This window comes from Dasypus novemcinctus, chromosome 11 (genome assembly GCF_030445035.2).
Source record: "Dasypus novemcinctus isolate mDasNov1 chromosome 11, mDasNov1.1.hap2, whole genome shotgun sequence".
NCBI lineage: Eukaryota > Metazoa > Chordata > Mammalia > Cingulata > Dasypodidae > Dasypus > Dasypus novemcinctus.
Window position 1 is genome coordinate 7630778 of NC_080683.1, and position 15175 is coordinate 7645952.

Genomic DNA, 15175 nt, shown 5'->3' on the forward strand with positions numbered 1-15175 from the left:
ACATGGAGAGAATCTGCATTTCTAGCATTATAAAAACAAGTTATCTGGCACATGGGATGAACGTCATCAGGGAATCAGACAGCTGCCCACACCAGCAAGTTACACCCTGGTATCACTTCAGGGTTTCCCCAGCAAATGAACTTGTGCCTAAATCTTGAGGATACAATCTAGACTCAGTTCATTTTTTTAGAATGTAAGCTCCAGACTTGGATAGATACTTATGAATGCTCATACAGATTACTCACAATAGCCAAAAGATGGACATCCATTCACAGAAAGAATGGATAAACAAAAAGTGATATATAATACAATGGAATATTAGCCTTAAAAAGGAATGAAGTTCTGCTACATGCCACTATATGAATGAACCTTGAAGAAGATACCATGTCTAGTGAAATAAATCAGACACAAAGGACAGTTATTATATAATTCCACTTATAAGAAATTGCAAAAACACAGAAACTCATAAGGACAGAAAGCCGAGTACAGGTTACCAGGGATGGGGGTGGGGGTGGGGAGTTAATGCATACTGGGTATAGGGTTTCTTTTTTTTAGCTTTTTTTCCTCTTTATTTTTTTTTTAAATATTACATTCAAAAAAGATAAGGTCCTCATATACCCCCCACCCCCCTCACCCCACTCCTCCCACATCAACTACTTCTTTCATGATTGTGGGACATTCACTGCATTTGGTGAATACATTCTGGAGCCCTGCTGCACCACATGGATAATGGTTTACATTGTAGTTTACCCTCTCCCCCAGTCCATCCAGTGGGCCATGGCAGGACATACAATGTCCAGCATCTGTCCCTCCATACCACCCAGGACAACTCCAAGTCCTGAAAATGCCCCCACATCATATCTCTTCTTCTCTCTCTCTACCCTCAGTAGCTATCGTGGTCACTTTCTCCACATCAATGCTACAATTTCTTCCATTACTAATCACAATAGTTCCATAGTAGAATAGCAGTAAGTCCACTCTAATCCATACTCTATTCCTCCATCCTGTGGACCATGGGATGGTTACATCCACTCTACCTCTATATCGAGAGGGGGCTTAGATTCCACATGGATGATGGATGCAATTCTCCTGCTTGCAGTTGTAGGCACTCTTGGCTTCTTGGTGTGGTGGTTGACCTTCTTCACCTCCCTGTTAGCTGGCCGGGGTAAGTCCAATAAACCAGAGGGTAGGAGTTGCAAGCCTGCTGAGGCTCAGGGCCTGATTGTCACATGGACAGTCCAGAGATTCAGGTCTCCTGAGTATACACCAACCCCCCCCCAGCGCCAACCACAGGTCCAATAAAAGTGATGGAAGAGGCATGTGTAGAAAGGTTCCATTTGGGGTGATGGGAAAGTTCTGGTAATAGATGGTGGTAGAGGTTAAAGAAACATTGTAAATGATTAATCCCACTGAATGGTATGCCTGGGAGTGGTTGAGCTGGGAAAGTTTATATTGTATGTATGTTCCCACAATTTTAAAAAATGAGAGAGACAATGACAATTAAATACAATATGCAGTCCTGGATGGGATCTAATAATGGAGAAGAAAAGGCTCAAAAGAATATTTGGGACATATGAATAAACTGGAATGTAGAATGTAAGCTTTACATGAACATGAAATTTCTTCAATCTGACAACTGAACAGGGGGCTATGTCTAAGTGAACATTCTTCTTCTTAGGAAATGTACATGGAAGTATTACAGTGTGATGTATACAACCTATGCCCAATCAGAAAACAGGTGGATAAATAGGCAGACAGATAGATGGGTAGGCAGATAGACAGAATGGCAAATCAAATGTGGCAAAATGTTAAAACTGGTGGATCTGGGTACCTGGGGGGCTATGCTGGAGTTCTCTGTATGGGTTTTATTTACGCAATTGTCCTATAAGCTTGCAATTATTTAGAAATAAAAATTTTTTAAAAACCTAAGCTCCAATTTATTTTCCTGAGGTAATTTGCTGACTTCCAGATCTGCCTTGATCTATTTTTAAAATATATGTTAGAGAGATTACTTTAGTCAGGCACTGTGCTAAGTACTTTACATAATTCTCCTAACACTGAGGTAGGTGATATTAGTATTCCAATTTTACAAATGAGGAAACAATCACAGAGGTTAACTAAACTGCCCTAGGTCACACAGTTAGTAGATTTAATCTTAACCAAAAGCCCCGGGGTGAAACCTAAGGCTCTAGATAGTGATAAATTACTTGATTTAAAGGGATTTCAATCTCGAAATGTTTCTTCCAAGCCTAAAAAATCTTGTTATTAGATTTACTCCCTAGAACAAAGCAAGAAGCAAGTTGGGACCGTGTTCTCAGTATGGGAACTCTGAAAGAGAGGGACTCTGATAGCCGGAAGAAGCCACTCAGTACAATCTGCCGTCTTTCTACTGTTTCCAGAAGGATCCTGGAGTTTGGAGTAATTCCTACAGCTACAGGTTAAGAAGCATTCTATAGATATCCTGATAGAAATCTATAGCATAAAGCCCCTATTCCATAGTTGCAAGTCTCCAAAATTTGGCTTGGCACATAGCAAGCTAATAAAAAAATGTATGAACATTCAGAAGATATCCAGGCACAGAAAAAAAGGCCCTCACATAAGCCAGATTAGACAAAACAAACTCAAAAATGTTCATATAATATCACAGAAACAAGAAGATACTCAAACTAGGCTGCAGCAGTCAGATATTGTTTATGAATTCCAAATTGGATTATGTTTGTGAACTGGTCAGTTCCTCTGGGCATATTAGACTGGACTGGATTTCAGAGGTTTCACTTTTAGTTGATTAAATAGTGATTAAGGCTTTGATTGGGCCACATCAGTAGGACATTGAGTCTGACACGGCAGAAGAGAAAGTTAGAGTTTTATGCTGAAGCCTGGGAAGTAAATGCACAAAGAAGCGATACGTGAGAGAGAAGGCTCCATTAGACAGAGGCCCTGGGAAGAGAGACAAGCTGTTCACCTGATAGTTTATAGCTGGCCTTGTGGAGAGAGCAGAGCAGCTGAGCCCAGAGAAAAATGAGCCCCGGGAGAGAGACGAGACTAATCCCAACCTATAGCTGATACTGGAAGAAGCTGGAGCCTTAAGAGGAAGAGGAGGGCTGAACCCTGGCAGACGTCGGCAGCCATCTTGCTCCAACAGATTTTGGTGAGGGAAGTAACTTATGCTTTATGGCCTGGTGACTGTAAGCTTCTATCTGAAATAAAAACCCTTTATAAAAGCCAACAGATTTTTGGTATTTTGCATCAGCACCCCTTTGGCTGACTAATATATTGGCCTAGAGATAACCTTAGGATGTGTAAGATAATCTTTACAGCAAGAAAAAAGAACTGACTCAACTACACAAAACTTGCATGTATAGCAACAGTTTGGAGAAACAACACAACACTGGACCTTAATATGACTAAAGCCATTTAACCTCTCTCAGCTTCAGTTTATTCACTTATAAAATGGAAAAATTAAGAGCTGTTCTGATTGTCTCATATCACCATTGAGACACAAATAAGAAAATGTACATGTGAAAATAATTAAGTACATATATACATAAATACAAACATACTGCCTTAATAAGGAGGAAAGCTAAACCAAAAGTAAGCTATATTCTCTGATGGAACCCCCCAAAATATCTTCACAGCACATAGAACACTACTTGTACATAAAAGAAATCCTTTTCTGAACTTTGTAAACTAGCTTATTTTTCCTTTTTAAAAAAGTCTTTAAAATTGCCATTAGCTGGCTTTAGTAAACTTAAATGTTATATTAAAACATTAACCCATTTTTATACACTGAGAAGAGGCAGAGACAGCCTTTTGGAGTAGACATCACTTGGACCTCATTTACAGACCCCAGATGTGCATTTACTAAGATACATGGTATCGGGCAAGTAACTTTATCTGATTGGATCTCGGTTTCCCCATCTATAATCTGGGATTAAAAATAAATCTCAGAACTATGAAGATGAAATGAAAATCTATTCCACCTCGTCCCAACCAAAAACAGTTTTTTTATGAACACTCTCTCCAGATAACAATTTTCCCTATTGCCATGCATCCCTGTCGCCTCACCTTTAAGACTCCTCTGTCTTTTTTGGAGGTAATATCCTCTCCTCGTTCAGCAACAGCTGCTGCTGCTGCTGAGGTCCTTCCATTGTTCTTAGCTCCTTCGTCAGTAGTCATTGTCTTTTACAAGTAGAAAACCTGCTGGAATGAAACATTTTAATTAGGAAAAATATCACTTCTCTATTCATCTTAAATGTTCCTGGGTACTGAGTTTTACACCCAACCTAAAATTTACTTTGGGCCAGTAAGACTAGACACCGAAAACGAAAATAAAGCATTTACTAAGAGCACGAGCACGTATTGACGTCATCAGGTATGTAAATGAAACAATCATCCAACTTTAGTCCCAAATTGGAAAGCAGTAAAAATCAGAATTGGTAGTGATTCTATTTTGGAAAATGATTACACATTGAGAAGCAGTCTTCTCAACACTTTGAAAATATACTATAGACATATAGCCACATTCCTGACAGAGAATTAAGATATTATCAGGTGTTCTCAAAAAAATAAATGACAATATATCATAGTGGTAAATAAAACGGGTGTTGGAATCTGACACTCAAGTCTTAGCTCCACCAATCTGTGTGACCTTTGCAAAGTTACTTTATCTCTCTGAGCCTCAGTTCTTGCCTGTAAAATGGACATAGACATTATTCACAGGGCTACTGTCAGCATTAATAAGATAACATATGTTAAGAGATTAGCACTTTTTAAATGTAAGCATTTATCCTCATTATTATTGGGTATTCTATAGGGATACATTTTTCATTTCCTGGCCAAAACACTTACAGAAAAGGTATTTCCCTGGCATGGCCATTGAAGGTTTTTTACAACCTGGCCCTAACCTCAGTTCTAGCTCCCACTACTTTCTTTTACTTTTTTCCTTGCAGCTATGTTCCAGCCAAACCAGACCAATCCCTCTCCCATAACAAGCCCTGTGCTTTCCTATCTCCACGCCTTTGGTCACTCCTTCTCTTCTTACCAAACATTCTTTCCTCTCAGATGCTATTTCCAGCATGATATCAAGCTTGACCCTATAGCTGGACATTGTCTTGCCTTTTTCTGATTTCTTAGCAATTCTTTCAGTTTGTTGTCTACAAAATATTTATAAGGAGCAGCAGACACACCTTATAGCCTATCCCTTGTTGGATTTAAAGGATCTTTGAGAGCAAGGGCCATGCTTTGTTCATATTTAGATTCCCTAGACTGCTTCTACCTTTTAGACTCCTAAGAGAAAAAGAACAAGAAATTTGGAATACAAAAAAACTTGGGGATTCTTCCTGTGCTCCTTATAAGCTGCTTCATGTTTACTGCTTTAACAAAAACAAAACAAAACAAAACAAAAGTCAGAGACTTTCTTCTCTGTGTAATAACGATAAAAATAAAATATCTGCTTTCACAGGTGATCTTCTGGATTAAATGGGAAAATAATATATATATATATTTTAAGGTACAATATGCTAATTTTACCTCTTATTGTTAATGGCTATGACCTAACCAACAAGCACTTTTTCATGCAAGGCAAACAAATGTTACCAATGATCTTAAAATACACCTCAGTTCGGTCTGCCAAGATTAATTTCATACTACTCTTCTAACTGAGCATGTAAAGTCAAGAATTAACCATTTCTAAAGCTATTCCACATATTCCCTAAATTCACCTGCTGGGTCCTCTTGTCTAGATAGCGAAAAGGAGTTATTTTACACTTCTGAAAAATGCCTTACTGACACAACTGATAATTAGACAACTAAACCATATGGGTTATTGCAGTGTTTTAATTCTCATCCAAGTGACTTAAATTTACTTCAGTTTCAACAAAGACACAAATCAAACTTTGTTGCGCTCAAAAATCTTCGAAGAGAACACCAAAAACCAAGGTCTAAGCCTCCTTGCTTTATTTTCTAGGACAGTTTATACCAAGCACAAAATATCCAAATGCTTGGCTCAGGATAAGTAAAAGGCCAGAACAAATCATTCTCAAACAAACAACAAAAATTAAGTACCTAGCTGTACGTGGTACTGGGCTAGATAATTAGGAAAATTACATGAACACAGTTGGTTCCCAGCTTTTAGTAATCCACCACTTACAACGGACTTCTCCTATGCACAGAAACATGTAGAAGGCACTTCAACAATAGGGTTTAGAAAAGATCTTCTGCTCTTCTGGGGATCATGGCTTGTATTCCTGGAAAAACCCATGCACACAAGAGGCTTCACAAATACACTGACATCTATTAGTAGACTCCCAGGGAAATCCTAATTTAAAGCACTGAGCAAATTAAAACCACGGAATAGGTGTAATATGGTAAAATTTTCGGGACAATGGAATTGTCCTCCATGATATTGCAATGATGGTTACAGACCATTATATTTTGCCAAAACCTGGGGCAGAGTATAAACTATAAGGAAAACTATAAACCATGGTTAGTAGCAATGCTCCAATGTGTTTATCAATTGTAACAAATGTAGCACTCTAATGAAAGATGTTAATGGAGAGAAGTGAGGGAGAGGGAGGGGTGGGGCATAAGGGAATCCCCTATATTGTTGCTGTAACATTTATATAATCTAAAGCTTCTTTAGAAATGCCTTTTAAATTTTATTTTATTTTTGAAAATAGATGACACAAAACATTACATTAAAAAACATGAGGTTTTCTTTAGAAATTTAAAAAACAAACATTAAAAAAAATCACCCATACCGCATAGAGATTATAATTGTTAAGAGACCAAGTAAGGTAAAAAAATAGAGATCTTCCTTCATTTGGGGGAAAAAAACAAAAAACCATTGTGTGAAAGTTTATCGGGGAACAGGACAGTCACAGTCTCAAAGCACCACTCCACAGATTACTTATTATTAAAAAAGGAAAAAAGACCTAAAGGCATGTTCAGGTCCCAAACCCTAATCCTGTGGGCGTGAAGCCATCTGTAGATAGGAGCGTTGAAGATGTTGTTAAGGTGTGCCCACACTGAATGAGGGTGGACCTTGATATGGTTCTCAAGTCCTTTTATGCAAAAGAAACTGGACAGGGAAGAAAGAAACCAGAAAAAATAGAATCTGAAAGAGTAAGGGAAAGTTGCCGCCACTTGCCTTGCCCAGGAACCCCCAGGAACGCTGGCATCCCACACCAAAAACGCCACCGTCTTTGGGAAGAAAAGCATTAGCTTGCTGACGTCTCAATTTTGGACTACTAGCCTCAAAACCATGATTGAGGGAAACGGACTTGGCCCAGTGGTTAGGGCGTCCGTCTACCACATGGGAGGTCCGCGGTTCAAACCCCGGGCCTCCTTGATCCATGTGGAACTGGCCCATGCGCAGTGCTGATGCGCGCAAGGAGTGCCCTGCCACGCAGGGGTGTCCCCCGCGTAGGGGAGCCCCACACGCAAGGAGTGCACCCCGTAAGGAGAGCCGCCCAGCACCAAAGAAAGTGCAGCCTGCCCAGGAATGGCACAGCACACACAGAGAAATGACACAACAAGATGACACAGCAAAAAGAAACACAGATTCCTGTGCTGCTGACAACAACAGAAGCGGACAAAGACGACGCAGCAAATAGACACAGAGAACAGACAACCAGGGTGAGGGCGGCGGCGGGGGGGAGAAGGGGAGAGAAATAAATGAACTAATTAACTTTTTTTAAAAATCAAAACAAAAATAAAATAATCTTTTTAAGGCCTTCAAAACAGATTAAAAAAAACCTTTCCTTTGACAGTGTTATATGAAAAAGGCAATAACAGACAATTCCTAAAAACCTGTAAGACACACTGAGAAAGTTTCTCTGTTTTCGAAGAGAGCCTTTTCTTCTTTGCCCCACCTTGGGTTTATTCTGGATTTAAAATCACTATGTAGCTATGGATATTAATCTATGACAAAGCTGACTGTGCTGAACTGTCCAAAGGGAACTGCTTCCCAGCTCATTAGAGAGGACACACAGTTCCTTCTATTACAGACACGCCAGATAAGCATGCACTCTCCAAAGCGCCAGTCAGCAAACACCTGAGCCATCACAGAAAAACGAGCACACACTTAACTATTCCATCAGCAGTGCACTGAAAACTTAGTGTAACTAAATTGTCAGATAACTCCAGATGAAAAGTCACTCTAAAGCCTTACCCACTAATTCCCTATGTATATTACTCACTGTATTATTTCTTATTTGTTACAACAATCTTTCATCAGATTATCCTGTTGTCTAAGAGGAGAGTTTTCAGAAAGACCAGAAAAAAAGAATACAGTAACTGGCTACTTTGTTAGAAGCACAGAAAGATACAGCAGCAATCTTTTTAAGCACTGCTGATACCTGAGTCATACAGGCTTTCAGCCTCTTATAACTAAAACACAAAATAAAGAAAATACAAGGGAGGATGTATATGCTTAGAGCTCAAAACTGAGTGTAATATAAGTGGAGCTTAATTTTGAAAATACCCATGCAGGGATGGGGTAGAAAGCCCTCACTTACTTTCAACCCCAGGTCCCTCCCAAACATTCAAGTCAATACCACAGGAGTGCCAGGAGCAATTACCTATTTGTAGATAAGACATATATACATAGAGATGAATACGTGCACAGAGGAAACAAGATAAAATAAAAATGGACTACACATCTTTATGAAATGGCACACTATATTCAGTCACGTTTCTCTGAGGTAATTTCCTTCTTCTACCTGGACTGGGGAATGGGGAGATGAGGAAAAATACTATGTACTTATTTTTTTCTTCTTTCAGAGCAGAGAGAATTAAATTAATAGAATAATCAGCCAGACTTTCTCTCTCCTTAATTCTACTACTTTCCCCTTAATGAAAGATGCCTTTCTCATTTCCAGTGCACTCCCAAAATTCTGAGTCAACCCTCCAGCAATGACTGCTAAGATAATTCTTCATGGACCCAAGGATCATATACTTCTTGTCATGAAGAGGGCAGAAGAAAGAACGTCCTAAATCAATCTTCTGCCTTTTTAACTACAAATTGTCTCCTCCTTTAATATGTCTCTGAGATACCACAGTGCTTTTCTTCTCAGTACAAATAACTGCTGAAGAAAGCAAAGTTAATAGACCAAATTTACAATGAGCGCTGGCTCTAATGGCTTATTTGGATGGGTTACTGTTCCAAAAATTAGGAGGCAAAGGGTTATATGAATATTAAAACAAAACAAAAAAAATCTAAGAAGTACTAGCCCCAACCAAGTATTAGTAGTAGATAATAAAGAATGAACTTGAATATGGAGTCTTTCCTGCCTTTTTTTTTTTAAACACCCTATTTGGGAAGCGAATGTGGCTCAAGTGATAAACCTCCACCTACTACATGGGAGGACCTGGGTTTGATCCCTGGGGCCTCCTGGTGAAAAAGAAGAAGAAAAAGCATGCCTGCGCGGTGAGCCAGTGCCCACGTGGCGAGCTGAGTGCCCATGTGGGTGCCCATGCGGTGAGCCGAGTGCCCACATGAGGGCCCGTGTGGCAAGCCAAGTGCCTGCACAGTGAGCCAAGTGCCCATATGGCGAGCTAAGTGCCCATTTGAGTGCCCATGTGGTGAGTCAGTGCCCGCATGGTGAGCCAGTGGCTGAGCAAGTGAGTCACGCAGCAAGATGATGAAGCAACAAAAGAGAGACAAAGGGGAGAGTCAAGGTGAAGCGCAGCAGAGACCAGAAATTGAGGTGGTGCAATTGACAGGGAACCTCTCTACAGCAGAGGTCCCCAGGATTGAATCCCAGTGAATCCTAGTGGAGAAAGATGAGAAGAGAAGATAAAAAGAGAAACAGATACGGAAGATCACACAGCAAATGGACCAGACGGCAAAAACAGCAGGGTGGTGGGGGAGGGGAAGAAAAATAAACAAACATTAAAAAACAACAACAACAAAGAAAACACCCTATTTGGTCTCAAAAAGGTTGCCAGCTAATACTAGGTTACCAACTCTCTCGCTCCAAGATGACACTGAAATGACAAAATAATAATAATAATAGTTTTTTTTTTAACTTGTAAAGCCCTGAGCTGGAAAACAAGAAAATGTATATCATTGGTGAACCAGAAATTTGGGGGAATTCCTGGAAGCTAAGAATGCAGATGACATCAGACCAAAGGCGAGAACAAAGCAGAGCAAAATGCCTTCCAAACACCAACTGTAAGAACAGATTTTCCCTAGGGAGCCTGGAGAAGCTCCAAGTCTGGGGTAAGCATCACAAAAAGTAGAAGTGAGCTACGGGAAATTAACTAGGCACTGGAGATAGAGAGTAAACAACAGAAAACAATCTCTGCCTCCATGGAACTTACATTCTAGTAAGGATGATGGTTGTAGGAGTGAGCCTCTATTACTTGTCCAAGTTTCTGATAGAAAAATTAAATCTCTGCCTGGGCCACAGTGGTAGATTAGTTTTTAAAAGTTTTGTTGAGAAAGAATTCACATACCATCTAATTCACCCATTTAAAGTGTACAGATATGTGAGATTGTCATGAGAGTCAACTGCAGAACACCTCAAATCAAAGTCTTCAGCCTTCAGTGCTCACCTACCTGATGACCCTTATCTTACCATTGTGACTCTAATTTTTGCCTCTATGGATTTGCCTATTCTGGAATCATATAATATGTCCTCCTGTTTTTCTGGCTTCTTTCACTTGCCATAATTACACTGAGAAGCAGGTGTTTTTGTGTATATGTTTATCAATAGATTGTTTCTTTCTATTCTTAGTAGTATTCCATTACATGAATAGACCACAAATAGTTTATCCATTTTCCTGTGAATGGACATTTGGATTTTTAATTTTTGCCTATTACAAATAAAGCTGTTAATATTTGTGTACAAATCATTATCTGATTAAATACAGTCTTTTCTGTAGGGTAAATACCTAGGAGTAGAATGGCTGAGTATATGGTAAGTGCATAATTTAACTCTTTTAAGAAACTGCCAAACTGTTTTCCAAAGTGGTTGCACCACCTTGCATTCCCACCAGCACTGAATGAGAGTTCCAAAGGCTCTGCATCTTACCAACACTTGGTCCTGTCAGTCTTTTTAAATTTAGACCTTCTAACACGTGTGCAGTGGTATCTCATTGTGGCTTTAATCTGCATTTCTCTAACAACTAACAATGTTGAGTATCTTTTCATGTGCTTATTTGCCACCCATGAATCTTCTTTGAAGAGGTGCCCATTCTAATCTTTTGCCTAGTATTATTCTGGGTGGTTTGTTTGCTTATTACTCAGTTTTGAGAGGTCCTTATACAACCAGAATACAAGTCAATTATCAGATATGTAATTGTGAAAATTTCTTCCCAGTCTGTGGCTTGTCCTTTTATTCTCTCAACAGTCTTTCAAAGAGCAGAATTTCTTAATATTGATGAAGTCCAATTTACCACCTTTTTCTTTTATGGATCATGCTTTTGGTGTCATACTTAGGATATCTTTACCAAACCCAACGTCACAAAGATTTTCTTTTAGAAACTTTATAGTTTTGGGCTTTACATTTAGTTCTATGGTCCATTTTGGATTTTTACGTATGGTATGAATATGGATTGTTTGCTTTTCTGTACATGGGATATCAAATTGTTCCAGCACTATTTGTTAAAAGACTATCCCTTTTCTGTTGCACCTTACTGAAGCATCAATTGACCATACATGTGTAGGTATTTTTCTAGACTCTTCTGTTCCACCGAATTGTCTTGTCTACAGGTATAGACACACCATGGTGTCTTTTTTTTTTTTAAGATTTATTTTTATTTTTCTCCCCTCCCCCCCCCCCCACCCCAGTTGTCTGTTCTCTGTGTCTATTTGCTGCGTCTTCTTTGTCCGCTTCTGTTGTTGTCAGCGGCACAGGAATTTGTGTCTCTTTTTGTTGCGTCACCTTGTTGTGTCAGCTCTCCGCGTGTGTGGCACCATTCCTGGGCAGGCTGCACTTTCTTTTGCACTGGGCAGCTCTCCTTACAGGGTGCACTCCTTGCACGTGGGGCTCCCCTATGCGGGGGACACCCCTGCGTGGCACAGCACTCCTTGTGCGCATCAGCATTGCACATGGGCCAGCTGCACACGGGTCAGGATGCCCGAGGTTTGAACCGCGGACCTCCCATGTGGTAGACGGACGCCCTATCCACTGGGCCAAGTCTGCCGCCACCATAGTGTCTTGATCACTGTAACTTTACAAAAGTCTTGGAAATCAGAAAATGTCACATCCTCCAATTCTGTTTTAAAAAACCGTTTGGGTTATCCTAGCTACTTTGCATTTTTAAAAATCAGCTTGTCAATTTCTACAAAATCGCTTGCTGGGATTTCGACTGACAATGCACTGAATCTGTACCCTCGAAAAGTGACATCTTAACAATATTGAGTCTTCCATTCCCTGAACACGGTATCTCTCTATTTAGGACTTCTTTAATTTCTATGATATTTTATACCTTTTAGGGTACAGGTCTTGCACATCTTTTATCAAATTTGCCCTTAGGTTCTTTATATTTTTGATGCTGCTGTAAATGGTATCCTTTTAAATTTCAACTTCTGGTTGTTCATTGCTAGTATAGAGAAATACAATTGATTTTTCTATATTGATCTTGTATCCTGCAATTGTGCTAAGCTCACTTAATTGTTCTAATAATATTTTTGTAGAAATAATAGAAAATTTTGCTATCTGTGAATAAAGACAGTGTCACTTCTTCCTTTCCAGTCAGGATGCCTTTTATTTCTTTTTCTTGTCTGACTATACTGGCTAGAATCTCCAATATATTATTGAATAGAAAAGGTGATAGCAGACAGTCTTGCCTTGCTCCTGATCTTAGAGGGAAGGCCCTCAGTATTTCACCATTAAGTATAATGCTGGCTAATATTTTTGCACAGATACCCTTTAACAGATCAAGGAAATTGCCTTTTATTCCTACTTTGCTGAGAGTTCTTATCAGCAAAGGATGTTGGGGTTCTATCAAATGGTTTTTCTACATCTATTAGTTTCTTCATTTATACCTAAAGATTAACAGAATGTAGTTGTTATATTATCTAAACAGAAATCATGCTGATGTGCCATAATAAACAGTCCATTAGTAAAAAACATATATATTTAGGGTACAATATTATATCACAAATTACAATAGGAATACTTTGCAAGAATTTAATCAAACTAGAGAATTTTGAGTAGTTGCAACTTTTAAATACAGCACTTAAAAATGTAACAACTCTGTGCATTCTTTTTCTTATAAAATGACTGTGTCATAGAAATGCTGCTTTATTGCTGCAGAGGTCAAGTTCAAGGCTCAAGAACCTTAAACTTGGTTTAAGTATAAAAAAGGTAAAGTTTATAAAAGTTAACTTACAAATCAAGAACAAAAGTGGTAAGCACTCATTATGTACAAGCATCCTTGAAACATCTAAATTTTCAATTGCACAGCCAAAAAGAACAGGTAATAAACACTGCCACTTGACCAAAAAAAAAAAAAAAAAAAACCCAAATCACATCATTATTTTCTTTTCAGTGATTATACATTTCTGAAACAATCAAATCCACAATTAATCACTTAATTTTTTCATGATACAGTATTTAGAGATGCACAAAAGCCATGAGTGAGAATGAGCTAAGAATTAAAAACGTAAGGGTAAGGCATTCCTGCTGGTTAGTATGTCTGTGATGATATGGTTATTGATCCAAAAAGCCCAAGGAACCAGTTTCGCATGCTTTGGTGTCTTTCCCTAAGATACGTTTTTACGAATGTGTTTGTTTTTAAATATTCGAGGATTTTTGTTACTGATTTCTAATTTAATTCCTTCTTGGTCAGAAGACATACTTCGTATGATTTCAGTCATTTAAAGTGTAGAACTGCTCATTCCACATTTAAAGTGTAGAACTGCTCATTCCACATAAACTTGTCCCTTTATCATTATAAAATGACTCTCTTTATTCCTGGTAATATTCTTCTCTAAAATACATTTTGTCTGAAATGAATACAGTTATTCCACCTTTCTTCTGATTAGTGTTAGTACAGAGTGTTTTTCCAAACTTTTAACCTATTTTTATTCTTACATGAATAGGTTTCTTATTGGCAGGATATTGTTGGGTCTTGCTTTTTTAATTCAGTCTACTAATCTCTGCCTTTTAATTGGATTATTTAGACCATTTATATTTAATGTGATTTGGTTGGGTAAAAAAAGGTAACATCTTGCTATTTGTTTCTTTCATCTGTTCTTTCTTCCCTTTTTATTTTTTTCTGACTTTTTTTAAGATAAAGTATTTCTTAAATTCTATTTTAACTCCTTTCTTGGCTTATTTTTCAGTTGTTGCATTAAATCAGTATATATCTTTATCTACCCTTAAGTGACACACCATCTCACATATTAGGTTGGTGCAAGCGTAACTGTAGTTTTGCACTGTTGAAATTTGCTGTTTGATATTGGCATACATTCTTAAATAAATGTGGTTATGTTATGTATCATTTTAATGTGTATTTCCTGCTTTATGTTTTTTTGCTAATGACATTACTTGCTATTTATTTTACATTTAGTTTAGACTATGGAAATGATGTTACACAAAAAGCAAATTTGAGCCATTGTCTTATTTGAGTTCAAAATGGGTTGTAAAGCAGCAGAGACAACTTGCAACATCAACAAGGCATTTGGCACAGGAACTGCTAATGAACGTACAATGCAGTGGTGGTTCAAGAAGTTCTGCAAAGGAGACGACAGCTTTGAAGATGAGGAATGTAATGGGTGGAATTTGACAATGACCAATTGAGAGCAATCATTGAAAGCTGATCCTCTTACAACTAAATAAGAAGTTGCCAAAGAACTCAACCTCAACCATTCCACATTCTTTCAGGATTTGAAGCGAATTGGAAAGGTGAAAAAGCTCGGTAAGTGGGTGCCCTGTGAGATGACTGAAAATCAAAAAATAAAAAATCTCTTATTCTATGCAATAACAATGAACCATTTCTCAATTGCATTGTGACATGTGACAAAAAGTCAATTTTATACAACATCCAGAGATTACAACCTCAGTGGTTGGACTGAAAAGAACCTCCAAAGGACTTCCCAAAGCCAAACTTGCACCAAAAAAAGGTCATGGTCACTATGTGGTGGTCTGCTGCTGGTCTGATCCACTACAGCTTTCTGAATCCTTGCAAAACCATTCCATCTGAGAAGTGTGCTCAGCAAATC

The 15175-nt window shown here is 38.5% G+C and overlaps 1 protein-coding gene across 10 annotated transcripts in view; it reads right to left on the reverse strand.

Annotated features, from left to right (window-relative positions):
- FKBP5 (FKBP prolyl isomerase 5) overlaps positions 1 to 15175 on the reverse strand; it is a 147406-nt gene that overhangs the window by 73932 nt on the left and 58299 nt on the right. For 6 of the 10 annotated variants that reach the window (XM_071218427.1, XM_004458312.5, XM_058306626.2 and 3 more), the window contains one exon: positions 4066 to 4197. In XM_071218427.1, coding sequence (XP_071074528.1) covers positions 4066 to 4176 — 111 coding nt within the window. In that variant the 5' untranslated portion in view covers positions 4177 to 4197. Of the gene's footprint in view, positions 1 to 4065; positions 4201 to 15175 lie in introns of all 10 variants that reach the window. The other 4 variants (XM_071218428.1, XM_058306627.2, XM_023588721.3 and 1 more) reach the window with 1 other exon arrangement.